We start from the raw sequence: 15,358 nt of genomic DNA on the forward strand, positions 1-15,358 counted from the left end.
GATGAGCTTGTCTGAGGTCAAACCACATTAGATAAAAATTGTGTTAAAGATCAAATAATGTCAGATGGATGTGGTATATTTTTAAACAGTTTATAAACTCAACTGAGATCAGATAGCATCACGTTGCATGTAGTTATCTGACATTTAGAGTGCAGTTTATAAATTTGATATGAGACAGCATCAAGCTGAATTTTTAAACTTAACAGCATCAGAAACATTTATCTGACATTTAATAACATCAGACCGGGATGTGAATTCATAAACCTTTGAGATCAGACAGGATCATGTGAATTTATACACTCAGCTGAGATCAGACAGCCTTGTATTCTACATGTCTGAAACCACACAGCATCACGATCACAATTTATAAACTCGTCTGAGACGAACCAGCGTCATGCACTAGAATTTAGCACCAGAAACAGAATTGATCTGAGATCAAATAACATTAAGACAGACACGGGAAACCCTTATGAGATCAGACAGGATCATGTGCTAAATTTCTAAACTCATCTGAGATTAGATGGCATCGTGTCTTGAATGTATAAACTCATTTAAGACCAGATACAGAATGGCATGTCGCTGAATTTATGAACATTTGATATCAGATCGCAGCAGACCAGAATGTTTTGAATTTATAAAACCACCATAAAATAGACAGGTTGTACTAATGAACTTCGCATTTGACCAGTTTATAAATCAGGTCTGATCTGAAATCAGACGGCATCACGAAGCAGATATTTATCCCAGACCAAATAACATCAGACAGGGATTTCTTAAAAATCCCTGTAAAAGACAGGATCATGTGCTGAGTTTATACACTCATCTGAGATCAGACAACATTGTGTCCTGAATCTACAAACTCATTTAAAACCAGACAGAATCTGAATGGCATATTGCTAAATTTATCAACTATTTTGAGATCAGACTAGGATCTACTGAGTTTAGAAAGTCTTCTGAAATCAGATTTTTACACTAGGCAGAAATAATAAAAACCATAATCTTTTTACCCGTTGATGGTTGAATGAAGACATTTGTTCGCTAAAGGACTGGCTGCCAAAATTCTATAATGAAATAAATTATCATATGCATTATATGACTACACAGGGCAGCTAGGTCTTAATAGCCATTGCACACATTCATTTATATCCAGTGTTGCAAGTCATCTAAACCAGTCGCACAGCATTTAGCTAATCAGTTAACAAAGCAAAAACATTGTAAACGTTTTCAACAAAACAACTTCAGATTTCAGTATCTCCAATTAATTCAAATCAATTCGAGCTCACATTTGTATCATTTTTATTTTCTTGGAAAAAAAAAAAAAAAAAAAAAAAAGTGAAAAAGCTTCTGAAAATAATTATAATGCTACAGATTTCTTTCTGTCGTACTACAGGAGAGGAATACATTTACACAAGGGTGTTTATATATTTATATATCTCTATACTCTCAGGTATTAAGGAGGGAGAGGACTTAAGAACAAAAAGGTATTCCTCAAGTAAAATGATATTTAAGGGGGTGAGTGGGAGGGGAAAAAAAAATGCAATGCAATACCTCCACACTGCTGAGGATAAATGGATCTGCGTCAAGATGACAGGATCTGGACAATGGATTAGAGTATCGTTCAACAGTAGAAGCGAAGGTTTTTAAAGGCAGACAGAAAGCTGCTCTGAAATAGAAATCAAACTGTAAAGGAATAGCACCTGTTGATCTCTTTAATAGAAGAGTCCATGGCATGACAGGCCTGAGAACCGATTTGATTGCCAATTGCAGTGTTTGGGTGTACACAGAACAAAGGGAAATAGTTAACTACAAAAGGATACTCATCACCCAGAACTATTTATACATAAGCCCCACCCTGGATGCTTTGAGCTCCTCCCTCCTAAGCCGCTATACATGAAACCCAGTCCTCTGTAAAAACAAAGCCTCCCTACAGACCTACAGAAGCCATCACACACACATACATACATACAGACAGGCAGACTGTGTTCCTTCTCAGTCACACAAATATTCACAAAGTCTCTCTCTCCCTGAGGAGGGCAGGTTTTACGATATCCTCTGGATGAGCTTGTCATCTGATAGGCAGTAGAGGGCATTGACAGACAGCTCGGAGATAAAGCTTTCACATGCCTGCCGCGAGACCCCTTTGCAGCCGCGCAGGTCCAGTACGGAGAGACAGGACAAGCGCCGCAGGTACACCAGACACCGGTCTGTCAGGCGGCAGCAACCTGATAACGTCAAACAGGGAAGGTTTTTTCATTCATGTTTAATGTTTGACGACTCAGTTGAGAACTGTAAACGGGTTGGTGTGTGTTTGCGCACCTGCTAAGTTGAGGTGTGTGAGCGTGTTGCGTGTGGAGGAGCCCACGGCGCTGAGGAGGTTGAGAGCACCATCTGTGATGGGACAACTCGAGAGCTCCAGACGAGTGAGCAGAGGCATGTGTCTGATGATCAGCCTCAGCGTGGCTTCAGTCACCTCCAGACCGCACAGCCACAAGCACTGCATGTTCTTCATCTGGGAACGGTTGTCACTGCCTATGGACACATACACATGGGTTTCAAGCAGGGGTCTGCGATATGCATCGCTTACCATAATTTCAGTTTGCACATCATTAAAAATTACAAGCTTTCTTGAGCTTTTGTGTCATCTCCAAGCAACATTGGGGTGCTTCATTAGTGAATGAATCTGAACAAATCAATTTAACAAATGATTCAAATGAATCAGCCAGCTGAATGAATGATATGAACAAATTACTAAAAAAAAAAAAAAAAAAAAAAAAAAAAAGTTCATCCAAAAATGAAAATTTGCTGAAATTTACTCACCCTCTGTCCATTCCAGCTGAGTTTGTTTCTTCATTGGAACAGATTTTGAGAAATTTCACAAAGCATTTAGCTTTTCACTTCACAAGACATAAATTGATGGACTGGAGTCCTGTGGATTACTGTGATGTTTTTAATCAGCTGTTTGGCCTCTCATTCTGACGGCACCCGTTCACTGCAGAGGATCCATTGGTGAAATAGTGGTGTAGTGCTAAATTTCTCCAGTTCTGTTACCATGAAGAAACAAACTTATCTACATCTTGGATGGCCTGAGAGGGAGTAAATTCTCAATTTCCTTTTTTGGGTGAACTATTCCTTAAAGACAGTGACTTGCCACCACCCACTAGTGGTTTGTTTCATTCTTAAAGTATTAATTTTCTTAAAACCATTTCATAATTAAATATTACATTTTTTAAAAACGCAGTTGCAAATGCATGCAACCTACTTTTGAGCTGCACCAAAGAGTCTGTGTAAATAAATACATTTCCAGATGCACCTTCTGTGTCACCGCTGGAGTGCAAAGATTAATTTTGTTGATTTCATTTTATTTGTACTTACTACTTACTTACTCCTCTTCATCCCATGAGAGACATGAGACTGTGTTTTATTTGTAACAGTGTCTTATTCTAATTGAAATGATTGTTAAAAGTAACAATTTGACAAAAGATGATACATGCATGTAATAAAGTATTTTAAAAAAATGCCCATAAAAAAGGTAAAAATGTCCTTTGAAATTAGTTTAGGGGACAAAAAGTGCCTTGTAGTGGAAATTTGAAATACTGCTGTGAACTGACCACTGCACATAATGACAAGCTTTGGCAGTCAGCTGTTCATGACAGGCCTAAACCAGCCATGGCACCAGCACAAAAACACACTCTGCTAAATACTGTCTAATTATCATTATCATCAAAATCCCAGAAAATACTGAAATATTTTTGTCAATATAGCACACCCCTAGTTTCATGTAATATAGGAAATAGCAATAAATAACAGTTGAGCTGTTTTAAGTCCCGTTCACAGCAAGAATAATAACTATAAACATAATATTAGCATCCACACCAGCGAACAATATCTTTATCGTTATCGTCCTTAGTGTGAAGGGGGCCTTTGGGATTACCTGGTGGGTTCAGCAGCTCCCTGATTTGTGCATCTTTGATGCCATCGGCCCTGCTCAGGTCTAAAGAGCGTAGTAAAGGACAGCTTGGAGAGCTCAGTGCTGAGACCGACACCCAATTACACCCTGATAGCACCAGATCTTTAAGGCCTGTGAGAGAGCTGCCTGTGAGTCACATCATAAAATGTACAGTGTATAAAAACAGATGTAGTGGTGATGTGAGAATAGGCACCTGGCAGGCGGTTGATGAGCCAGCTGAGCTGCTTCTTGGAGATGTTGGCCCAGGAGAGGTCCAGGGTGACAGGCTGCCGTTTGATGATGCCCGTGAGGGCCTGAGGATTTATAGAGCGGCAGCGGCTCAGACTGATCCGTGTCCATAAACGCTTGTCACAGCCCCTATAATCACACCACTGTATTAGAACACACACACACACACACACACACACACAACTTTGCTCTGTTCCAAAGACTAGTGAGCTGCCTTCACAGGCAACATTTAAAGGCATCATGGGCAAGGTATCTTGTTTGGGTAAAATTCTGATGCAGCATAAAGTGTATACTTCATGATGAAAGTAATTCCAGAATGCATTGCATCAAAAATCAAAGATGGCCAATAAAGAGAGGGAAATGTTGATTATAAATAAACATTTCATGCAATGCCGAAAGATATTGATGACTAATTTACACAATGTGTATGCAGTATGTTTATGATTAGAGTGGCATGCTGTTATCTTAGCAACATGTTAAGGTCAGATTTTTTGCAGAAAAGTATTTTAGGGCTGCACAAGTAATACGAAAAAGATCAAATAGCCTAATTATTTAATTGCTATGGTTGTGACTTAAAATAATATATTCACTGCATGTTTCAGAGTGAAGCGTGGCACTGTGTTTATTTACACACGAGTCAGTGTTTTTAGCATCAGAGTGGCTCGGTTCACTTTAATGGCTGCTCTACACATACTCCCATCTCTGCATCAGTTTATGTGCACTTGAAAATGCAGCAACCATTTTCCCAAAATTGTAATGATAAACATAAACTGCCCATTATCAATGTAAAGAGAAGCTTTAAGGGTTCCTTGCATTTTTCCGCCAAAATAATTGCTTGATGGCTTAATGTTAAAAAATAAAGACAGCCATATTTATTAGTACCGTCATTTTACAGTTGTACTGTAAACATGTTTAAAAAGGTTTTGTTTGTTTTTTCCATTGGAGAAATATATGCAATACAGATAGTCCTGGCAAAAATCAAAAGATCCTCCATTAAATAGCATTTTTTAACAGTGAAATTACAATAGCTATTATTTATTTTAAAAATATGCACAATATACAAATAAGTACAGCATACACAATACATTTATGAAAAGAATTAAAAACAACAACAACAACAACAATAATAATAATAATGTGGTAATTGTGTACTCACCATTTGTACCAATTCTTGCAAACAGCCATGCAAACACACAGCTCTGCACGGGTCAAGTAGCGGAACACGGACACCCAAACCTCTCTCTCCCAGCCTGGCTCATTCCCTCCGTTCTGCTCCGTCGAGGGCCGCAAGGTGGAACTGGGGCAAGAGTCTGAGGATTTCGCCTTTTCCGATCGAATCTTTTTCCCAATTCTCTCTCGAGTCAGCCGGTGAGGGGAATCTTTAAAGTTTGATCTCAGACTCCGCACCATGTGGGAGTGTTTGGATGCGCTTCTGGTCAGAGTGTGTGGTGATGATGAAAGAGCATGTGATTTGTTTACGTGCAATCTGTCTGCAGGTGAATGAGGACCGTCTGAGCGAGGGGTGCCGTTTCGCAGTGGGGGACGGAGCAGGGCTTTGTGGTTTTGCGGAAGGCTTCTAGAAGACAAGTTGGCTTCCAATTTGGGAACAATGGCGCTAGGGTCGCGCCGACCCCTCGATGGCTGTAACGTCACTGTGACGCAGGACCCCTGGCCTCTGACATCATCATTTAGCACCACAGAAGTGTCAGATGGAGTCGCCTCTCCTCCCTCACTGCTCCCCTCGCTCTCTCCGTTTCGATGACTTTCTCCGTTCTCGTCTTCACCAGCTTTACCCCCTCGTCTCTGAGGACGGTTCTCTTTACCATTATACTGTCCGTTCTCTTTCCTCTCCTCCTGTTCTTCTTCCACAGAGTCATCTCTTTCAATCTCCATCTCCATTCTTTCTCTCAGGCCTCCCCCTCGGCCACCGCCTCGGAGTCGTACCCCTCTTCCACGACAGGAGGACATCCCTCGGCCACGGGAAATGCTCCGTCCGGGTACCGCTCTGACTACGCCCCCTCTCTCCAGACTCCGCTGACGCAGGAGCTTTGGAGAAAGAGAGACAGACGAGCGGGTCTGAGAGACAGACAGAAATAGAGAGAACGAAAGCACAGCCGAGAGCGTGTGAGAATGGTAAAAGCAGGATTAGATGCGCTGCGATGAGGGAAGCAAATGTTATAGGCTCAAAACACTCACCGACTGGAGGATTTTGTTCCTTTCTAATTTTATCTGCAAAAGACAATAAGAAATCAAACATGCATTACATGCAGGGTTTGACAATCACCATAAAGCCTGATTCACATTGCAACTTAATTTGGCACTGGCCACTTGAGACAAGAAGGAAGCGTCAGGCCAACCAGAGTCATTTATGTTTTACGTGAAATTAATGGGCAAGTAAATCTGAAAACAGATTTAAGTTAGAAGAGGTAAAAAGCAAAAGACCCTAAATATACAGGTGTACTTGATATCTTGTTGTTTGGCCACAAGGCTTTTTTTTATATATATATTTCTAATAAATATGAATATATTTATTAGAAATGTATTTATTAGTCTTTGGAAAATATTACTACTTAAATTGAATATAATATACAATAAAATAAATTCCCAGAAACTATGTGAAGTAAGCCAATGAGATTGGAGCTTGTAGTTTTGAAAAAGTGCCTTTCATTTTTGACTGTCTATAATAATGCTGTCGGTTCTCATACTGTGTTCTAGTATGTTTTCCTTTTAATTTTTAAATTAATATTTTGATTCAGCAAGGATGCATTAAATCAAATCAAAAGTAACCGTAAATATCTATAATCGTACAAAAGTTTTACATTTCAAATAAATTATCTCCTTTCAAACTTTCTATTCATCCAAACAATCCTGAAAAATATGTATTAAAGTTTCCATAAAATATGCAGCACAATGGTTTTAACATTTATAATAACTGGAATTGTTCCTTTAGGAGCAAATCAGCATATTAGAATGATTTCTGAAGGATCATGTGACACTGAAGACTAGAGTAATGATGCTAAAAACTCAGCTTTGAATCACAGGAAAAAATGACTTTATAATATATTTAAATAGAAAACAATTATTTTATATTGTGATAATATTTAATTGATTTACAGTACTTTCGATCAAATAAATGCAGCCTTGATGTGCATAAGAGACTTCTTTCTAACACATTTAAAAAACCTTACATTATCATTCAAAGGTTTGGAGTTGGTCTCTTCAACTTTTGATTATAAGGTTGTCAAACATGTTGTCCAACAAATGTAAATATAATGAATGGAAAGCAACATCATATCTGTAAAACACATGTACTGTATGTGCACCTGTTTGCATACTTACCCTTTTCCTGAGCTGTAACTCCAGCGCTCCTGCTCTCCTCCTGTTCTGCTGGTGCTGCAGCAGGAGTCTCTGGGAAGGGGGCGGCTGTCGTCTGGAGCGGGTCAGAGGCAGGGATGGGGGGGAGAGGGGCCGGCGACCTCTGCGCCCTATACGCAGACCCCCCACCCCAATCCCCTCTCTGTATGCCCGCTTAGCTGGAGGACCAGACAAGCGACTGCCGTTAGACACGCTGCTGTCTGTCTCCTCCTCACTACTACTGGAAGACTTCAGGGGAAAAAAAACAAATACAAATTACACAATTAGTCTTCAGATCCAATTATCATCTAAAGAGTAAGTCAAGCAAAGGCCTGTTTAAACAGGTTGACTTGTTGCAAAAAAAAGAGAAAAAGACAGATGGCAAAAGCAGAAAACATACCTCTGTTTTCTTGCCCTGGACACATTTTGGACATTCCCAACAACTGGGAAGATCCTTATTAATAATACCCTCACCGGGCACCTGCAATATACACGTGGTATTAACACAGTACATATAACAGCTAATTCCATACAAACAAGATGTGGGACAGACACGTACATGTACCTTTATACATTCTGGATGAGTGATCTGAGCGCATTCGGAGCATTCCATGAGTGTTTGGACGGACTCGGAGTCTTCAGACTCCTGATAGCCTTCCTTACATATGGCACATACTGCAGTAAGAGGTAGAGCCGGCTAGAAACACAACACGAGTGTGAGACACAACACTCTCTAACATAGCACAGTGTACAGAGTTCATTTTTACGCAATTTATATTTTTTTGTTTTAGTTTTGTCTTAGTTTTTCTTGACAATCCTTTCCTTTAGACAACATTAATCAAACTGTAATCATTCATTCATTAATAAGTCAATTTTTTATATATATACACACACTATACCATTCAAAAAATGTTGGGGATGATACATTTGTTTTTGAAATAAGGTCTCTTATGCTAAATTCAGGCTGCATTTATTTGATTAAAAAACACACACAGTAAAAATACTAATGTTATGAAATATTATTACCATTTAAAATAACAGTTTTCCATTTTAATATGCTACATTTGAATATTATTTCTAGTATTAAGTCTTCAGTCATCGGTGCCACATGATTTCCTTCAGAAATCATTCAAATACCCTGATTTGCTGCTGATTTTTTATTATCAAAGCTAAAAACAATTGTACGGCTTAATATTTATGGAAACAGTGACACATTTTTTCAGGATTCTTTGATAAATAAAAAGTTCAAAAGAACACCATTTATTTGAAATAGTAATCTTTGACAATAAATGCCATTACTGATACTTTTCAATAGATTAAAAAATCTATTGAAAATATCTTACGGACCCCACACTTTTGAAAGGTAGCGTAAATGTAATGGACAAAACTTTGACCAAATTTTCTAACACTAAAAAAAACTAAAAGCCTTTCTATCAGTAATTTCACTGATGACATTAACACTGAACACAGATACTCACTGCAAGACACTGACGGAGAACACAGCTCTTCTTGAGTCTGCCTGGTCCTCCAAACTTCCTCATGTCCCGACAGTAGTTGCAGTCGCCACACTCGGTGCGCAGACAGGCCTCGCAGCGTTTGCAGCGCACACGTCTGCGTCTCAGAGCCGAGATGGAGGAAGACGGCTTTACGGGTCGAGGAACCGGCGGCAAGATGGGGCCTGAGCCGGGAGCACGCGGGCGGTACAGCATAGACAGAGGCGCCGGCGGCGGCTCATACCACGAGGGCTAGACAGAAGCAGACACATTTTTACTTCAACTCACTACATCTGTACATGCTGTATGAACAGTGGTCATAGTGTATAACCTACCCTTTTGGGCCATTTGACGATTGGTTTTCCAGTGTAAGACAGTTTGGGGTTATCATTGGCATGTTCCTCCAGCAGCTTCTGTTGGGACAGAAAGAAAAAGAGAAATGAGCTTATGTTCCCAAAAGAACAACAACAACTATATTTATGTGGCCACATGGTGTTATGTTCACACCCGTATGTCACTGAGCAGTGCTGGGGCGTTTCTGATGCCTGATGGAACACATTTCTTGTGTGCTGGCAATTCCTCCAACTTGTGCAGTAATTCCCAAAGCCCTTCCAGCTCAAAGGGCGTCAGGTGAACTTTCACCCCTGGACGAGCAGGAGATGCTGCCTCTTCCTCTGGCTCCTCCGTCACCATCTCCTCCTCCTCCTCCTCTTTCATTACATTTTCTTCTTGACCATTAAAGCCTCCTTGTTTAATCACATCCTCCTTCTTTAGCCCTGTGAAGCACAGAACAGATGTGCCAATGTAATTACGGTTGTATTGATATGTTACTGTACACATTTATGGTTTGTGCACTGACCAATGCCCAGTGAGTGCTTCTGGAACTCAGGTGTCAGGTGAGATGTGTTGGTCAGACAGTACAAGTAACGCTCCAACACATACCAGCACATCTCAAAGTAGAAAGGGTAGCGGAACTTAGCAGGGACCTGCATGGATAAACCACAGAGACAGTCAGAAAAAGTTCACAAATGGGCAAAGGAATAATCGAGTGCTTGTTTGAGTGCTCACCCGTGTACGGTCTTCAATGTTGAAAATGTTGAGCTGCATGGGAATGTTAAAGCTGTGCAGAAAGTTTCCCCCAAACACCAGAGTATCCATTGGAGTGTAAACTGCATGGATCCACCCTACACACACAGACACAGTGGTTTGGTCCAAGAAAACCTGGGAGATTCTTACCTGAAACATTTAATGTATGATAAGCATGTGTACCTGAGGGGATCATGAATGTGTAGCCTTGCTTCAGTTCAATCCGTTGGCACATCGAGGCTTTATCGCCGAGAAAGATGTCACCCTGTTTCCCTGACAACACCCAGTTCTCATAGAGCTCTAGGTTCTGAGGTGTGGGTGGGATCAGCCAGAACACCTGAGATCATTCAGAACAAAGCCAGTAAGGACAGGCAATTATGAAACACCAGACTGACTGACACATAGGTTTGAAAAATGTATAAATGCCGCATTTATGGAGAACAAGAGGCTGATCCAAAAGCATCAAAGAACCCGACAGCAATTAGAGCGGAGAAAGACGATTCTCGCACATTTAATGGTTTGAAGTACTAAGAAAGCACAAATCTCTAACTATGCTACTGGTCAAAAGTTTGAGGTCGATACAATTTTTTTTTTTTTTTAAAGAATCGAATACTTATTCAGCAAGGACACTTTAAATTGACAGAAGAAAAAAATGACAGAAAAGACATTTATAATGTTACAAAGATTTCTTACAAAACAAATGCTGCTCTTCTGAATCATGAAAAAATGTGTTTCTAAAAAATATGGAGCAGCACAACTGTTTTCAATTGATAATCATACATGTTTCTTGAGCAGCAAATCAGCATACTAGAATGATTTCTGAAGGATCATGTGACACTGAAGACTGCAGTAATGATGCTAAAAATACAGCTTTGATCACAGGAATAAAATACATTTTAAAATATACCCAAATAGGAACGTTCATTTTGAACTGTAATAATATTTCACAATATTACTGTTTCTACAGTATTTTTGATCAAATTAATACAGCCTTGCTGAGCAGAAGAGACTTAAACATTAAAAAAAAAAAAACATTCCCCAACAGAAAACTTCTCAACGGTAGTGTATGTTCGGAATAGCTATACTATACCAATATTTTTTCTGCAGTATATAGAATTTAAACTGCACATAATATTGTCTATAAGCAGCAATACCTGGATGGCCCACTATATTGCCAAAATATGCAGTATACAACAGAAAACACTGCATGCAATAACATATCCCACAGTGCAATGTGACTGACCTTTTATTTCCAGCATGACAGCTGAACTCAAAGTAGTTACAGTCATGATAGCTTTCATGACTTATTTAATTAGAATAGACAATGTTAAGACATTTTAGACTAAATTGGATTAATTTGCTAAATATTTCCCACGACAATTAGACGGCACTCCATGAATTAGCACCAAATTAAACATGCAACTTGTTGAAATCACATAGAAGAATAACACTATTTGAAGTGTTTAGTACTGCATTATGCATTCCGTTTCAAATACTATTTCTGTTGAAGTTGGAAGTACACAGTATATATAGTAGTATAGTAGCAAGTATTTCATTCTGAACTCAGCCTCTTTGTCAGCAAACAACACAGTTTTGTACCTTTAAGAAAGCACTCACCTTCCTTCCCCTGAGGATGTGATACCAGACTGATGTGCCACCAAAGTCTATGTGGAAATCTGTGAAGCATCCCTCGACACTCATCAGACAATACCTGAAAAACACATGGCTGGTATGATCAACCTTCATAAACCAAGTTTATGTTGCCCTAGCGTTCAAACAAAAAGGTTTAAATAAAATTGTATGACTGAACAAAACAGAACAACTTACTTCTGTACTTTAGGGTACTGCATGTCTATAATGGCATTGGTTGAGTCTCTCTGACTTTCTTTAAGATGCCGTGGCCACATGTTGTCCACCCAGTCGATCATATCAACCTAATGAAAACACAAGCCAAGACATAAACTGTTTTGCACACAAAAAGCTATGAATGTTTTTTTTTTTAGCTCAACTGAAAATGTATTTTCCTGACAAGACAACTAACAACAACAATCATACAATTTGCTTCAATAATGCTTCATCTGTTTTTATTGCATCCTATATTAGGCTTCTTTGATATTTTAATCATTTATTATTATTTTTAATAATTTAATTGCATTATTGTATTAGTATTACTATTATTTGATATACCCCCCCCCCCCCCAATATTCAATAGTGCCATCAGCACAGGTATTTCGCAAAAAAAATCAGTTGACAATAATTGCGTGTGCACATACCGAGGTGGGTCTCTTGACTAGATGTTCTAGTTTTGTGTGACTGAACTCCAGGCTGATCACATTGTACAGTTTTTCACGTTCAGACGGCGGCGTCTCATAGTATCTCCTCCACTGCCCCATTGACATCTCAATGCCTTTTTGAGTGGTCACATCCATCACGTCAACCATCCTGCGACTGCCTATCAGAGTAAAGGAAGGGGAGGGAACATTAGCAGGCGTCACGGATAATAAAGATTTAAGAGAAGGCATGAGAGAGAGATAGAGGAACAAAAACTTCTGTTCTTACCCACAAACAATTTCACATCACTCACACTAAAGTCTGGGTCAGGCATCCTACAAAAGACAGATAATATAAAGAGCTGATAAGTTTCAAATGAGTTCAGGGAATACAAGCACAGGCATGAAGAAATAAGCCATACTTTATGCCAAGACCATCTGCTTTCTTGAAGATAATGGGGTCCCGGAGTCCCTCCCGTTGGATGTATTCCAAGGTGAAGTCTGCAAAGAACACCATACACGGTTAACATGGATCTCCAAATATGCAAGTTTTTACAATGCTACATATTTCAAAGCAGCTTAACAGATCATGCTGCTTCATAACCAAATCATAGTTGGCAGTGGCAAAGAAAACTCTCAATACGGGTTAGCTAGGATAAGAGGAACTGAAACTCAGCACGGAGCTCACCATACGTCAGTGCAGGATCTAAACAACATACAAAGTTTAGCACACACCTTTCCCATCCATAATTTTGACAAGATCCGAGTTGAATCGGTCACTTTGGAGTTTCTCTTCAAGGTCAAAGGACCTCTTCCCTTCGATTTCATCGTCTGAAATGCCATCATCTTGGTAACGCCGTCGCGTGCCAGTCCGCTGAACACAGAATACCAAATAAAACGATGAAGAAACAATACTCAGATTAACAAACAAATCCTGATTCGCATTAATACAATATTTTTTTTTACTACGACACACTTTGACTTAAACATTTACAGATCAATGGTAAACTCATATTTCATATTTTCACAAAACCAAATTCAAACTCACCAGCATTTTCCCACAAAAAAAAAAAATCCAAGGTTGACCATACATCCTCTTTTTCTGTGCATTTTAGGCAATTTAGAAATCCCAGCCAGGACATGTGCAGGAAAAAGAGGATGTATGTTCATCCAAACTTTCCTTATCTTTAGTTTCAAATGCTCCACCATAGCTTTCTGGCCCAAGTGAACATTAGAAAGGGTGGATCCCCATTTAAAGTAAATATTAAAGAAACCCATTTATTATTTTACTGCTGCTGTGGCACAGTCTATGTGATAAGGCAGTGTAAACACATGAGAAAGAGGTTTTGACAGTCTCTTCCCTCAGGCGTGTGTTCACTGTAATATCAACAAACCCCTCGGGTGTGAAGCCAGGCCTAGAGCGCCAGCTGTCGACGGTATAACGCCGTTACAGCTCGGTTAAAACTACAAACAAACGTTCCCCAGACAGCAATTTAGTGCACATAATAGCTGTTGAGTAAATGAGAAACTTACCAGGCGTTTGCTATAACGGGAACTCTCCTCTTCCATGCTCTGAAAAAAATGAAAGGATAAATTGCAAACGTTTCTTGCAGACGCTGTAATAAATTACATCAGGTGCAGCGAGCATAACTGCATTAATGAATCAACAGAGCTGAAACCAACTTGAATCACAGGAATAATACCAAACAAATCACCAACCTTCATGAAAAACGACTTAACTTTAAAGTACCAATTGATTACCTACCTCTCATACGTTAAATATGCGTTAAACAATGCTCCACAGAAAATGTAGTTATCAAGACACTACATTTCATACGAATCATAAAAGATATTAACTGCAGCTGCAGACTGAAATCGGGTGCAACCGGTTCATGTGTCACAAACCCCCTTGAGCTGCCTAGCTAACAGCAGTCTGTGCATTAGGAGGGAGTTAAATGCTGTCTTGGTAGGAGGCTCACTAGGCTTTGAGACACACTCATTATATAAACCAGCAGTACGATCAGACAACAGAGCCCGTTTAAATGCTCCCACTCCCCAGGTAATAAATCAAAACAACATATTTTAAAAGCCAAGCTATCGAATATTTTTATCTGCAACTAGTGAAGTAAATAAACAGCGAAGAGCTGTGACAGATAACTGACATTTATTGCAGTTGAAGCTGCTCTAGTTCTGAAGCGGTTAGCTTGAGCGGACGCTCCGCTACTTCTGACCGAGAACCAGTAATGTTAATATAATTCAACCTAAAAATGGGCTTATTTTCATCACAAGGCTCAGTAGTAACTGCTCTATTACTGAAAAGCATATGGTGGGTTTAAAATAGCAAAGTCAAGCCGCTGACAGTGGAGGCTAACCAGCTAATTCACTAGCATTGCCATTGACAACCCGCGCTAGCCCGTTAGCCTGCTAGAAACAAAACAAAAAAGACCTTTAAACAATACCTAGCCTTCTACTTTCGCTTTCTGTCGATAGCGTCGAGTCGCTCTCTGGAAATAGCCTTAAAAATTCCCGTTGGACTGCAAATTCATCCTGTGTAATTGTGTCGTTCTTTACTTGATATTCTTATTTTTGTGCGATAAAGTTAAATCAATCCGCTTTCATCCGCCATTTTCAGATTATCATGATACACACACTCCACTACTAGCTACTCATATGACACGCCCCTTAAATAAACAGCCAATGAGATAGCGGGAATGCAAACTAGACGAAAGATGATTGGGTCAAACGGATGCCAATCATGCGGCAGCTTCTGATTGTTAACGCCCCTTGCTCGTTCATTATATTTCGCGAGCCAATAAATGTTGGTATTATTGCTGATAACGAGCAGTTTATTGGCTGCGGAGTGAAAATCGGGTCATTATGGCAGCCTATTGCTGGCAAGAACATTTGTGTTGAAATATAAACCTATCAACGGACAAGTCAAAAGCCTCTGATTGGTCGCT

The 15,358-nt window shown here is 39.6% G+C and overlaps 1 protein-coding gene across 7 annotated transcripts; it reads right to left on the reverse strand.

The window, feature by feature from the left end:
* Positions 1-1,274: 1,274 nt before the first annotated feature.
* On the reverse strand, positions 1,275-15,057 carry LOC306853618 (lysine-specific demethylase 2A-like). Of its 7 annotated transcripts, none has more exons than XM_079391160.1 (23): positions 14,858-15,057; positions 13,932-13,970; positions 13,134-13,272; positions 12,821-12,899; positions 12,688-12,734; positions 12,402-12,580; positions 11,956-12,062; positions 11,746-11,839; positions 10,312-10,465; positions 10,111-10,226; positions 9,902-10,028; positions 9,550-9,818; positions 9,378-9,455; positions 9,028-9,294; positions 8,109-8,246; positions 7,950-8,030; positions 7,535-7,798; positions 6,392-6,424; positions 5,352-6,241; positions 4,161-4,324; positions 3,932-4,078; positions 2,317-2,529; positions 1,275-2,222 (listed from the first exon to the last, which is right to left on the reverse strand). In XM_079391160.1, exons 2-23 carry the CDS (start codon positions 13,965-13,967, stop codon positions 2,041-2,043), a joined length of 3,804 nt encoding a protein of 1,267 aa, XP_079247286.1. In that variant the 5' UTR covers positions 13,968-13,970; positions 14,858-15,057; the 3' UTR covers positions 1,275-2,040. The 7 variants fall into 7 exon arrangements, with proteins under 7 accessions (XP_079247286.1, XP_079247287.1, XP_079247284.1 ...); XM_079391161.1 differs by having other exon boundaries at positions 8,115-8,246; positions 14,858-15,043; XM_079391158.1 differs by having other exon boundaries at positions 5,352-6,271; positions 8,115-8,246; positions 14,858-15,043.
* Positions 15,058-15,358: the final 301 nt, after the last annotated feature.

The sequence above is a fragment of the Barbus barbus genome (assembly GCF_936440315.1).
Source record: "Barbus barbus genome assembly, chromosome: 33".
NCBI lineage: Eukaryota > Metazoa > Chordata > Actinopteri > Cypriniformes > Cyprinidae > Barbus > Barbus barbus.

What these genes read in the sequence shown, in the direction of transcription:
- LOC306853618 (XM_079391155.1), bottom strand. Translation starts at nt 13,491, where the DNA reads ATGTATGGTCAACCTTGGATTTTTTTTTTTTGTGGGAAAATGCTG. An exon ending in GCAGATGGTCTTGGCATAAA is followed by an intron (nt 12,735 to 12,820) that starts GTATGGCTTATT and finishes TGTCTTTTGTAG; the next exon opens with GATGCCTGACCCAGACTTTA. An exon ending in GCTCATCAACCGCCTGCCAG is followed by an intron (nt 4,079 to 4,160) that starts GTGCCTATTCTC and finishes GCTCTCTCACAG; the next exon opens with GCCTTAAAGATCTGGTGCTA.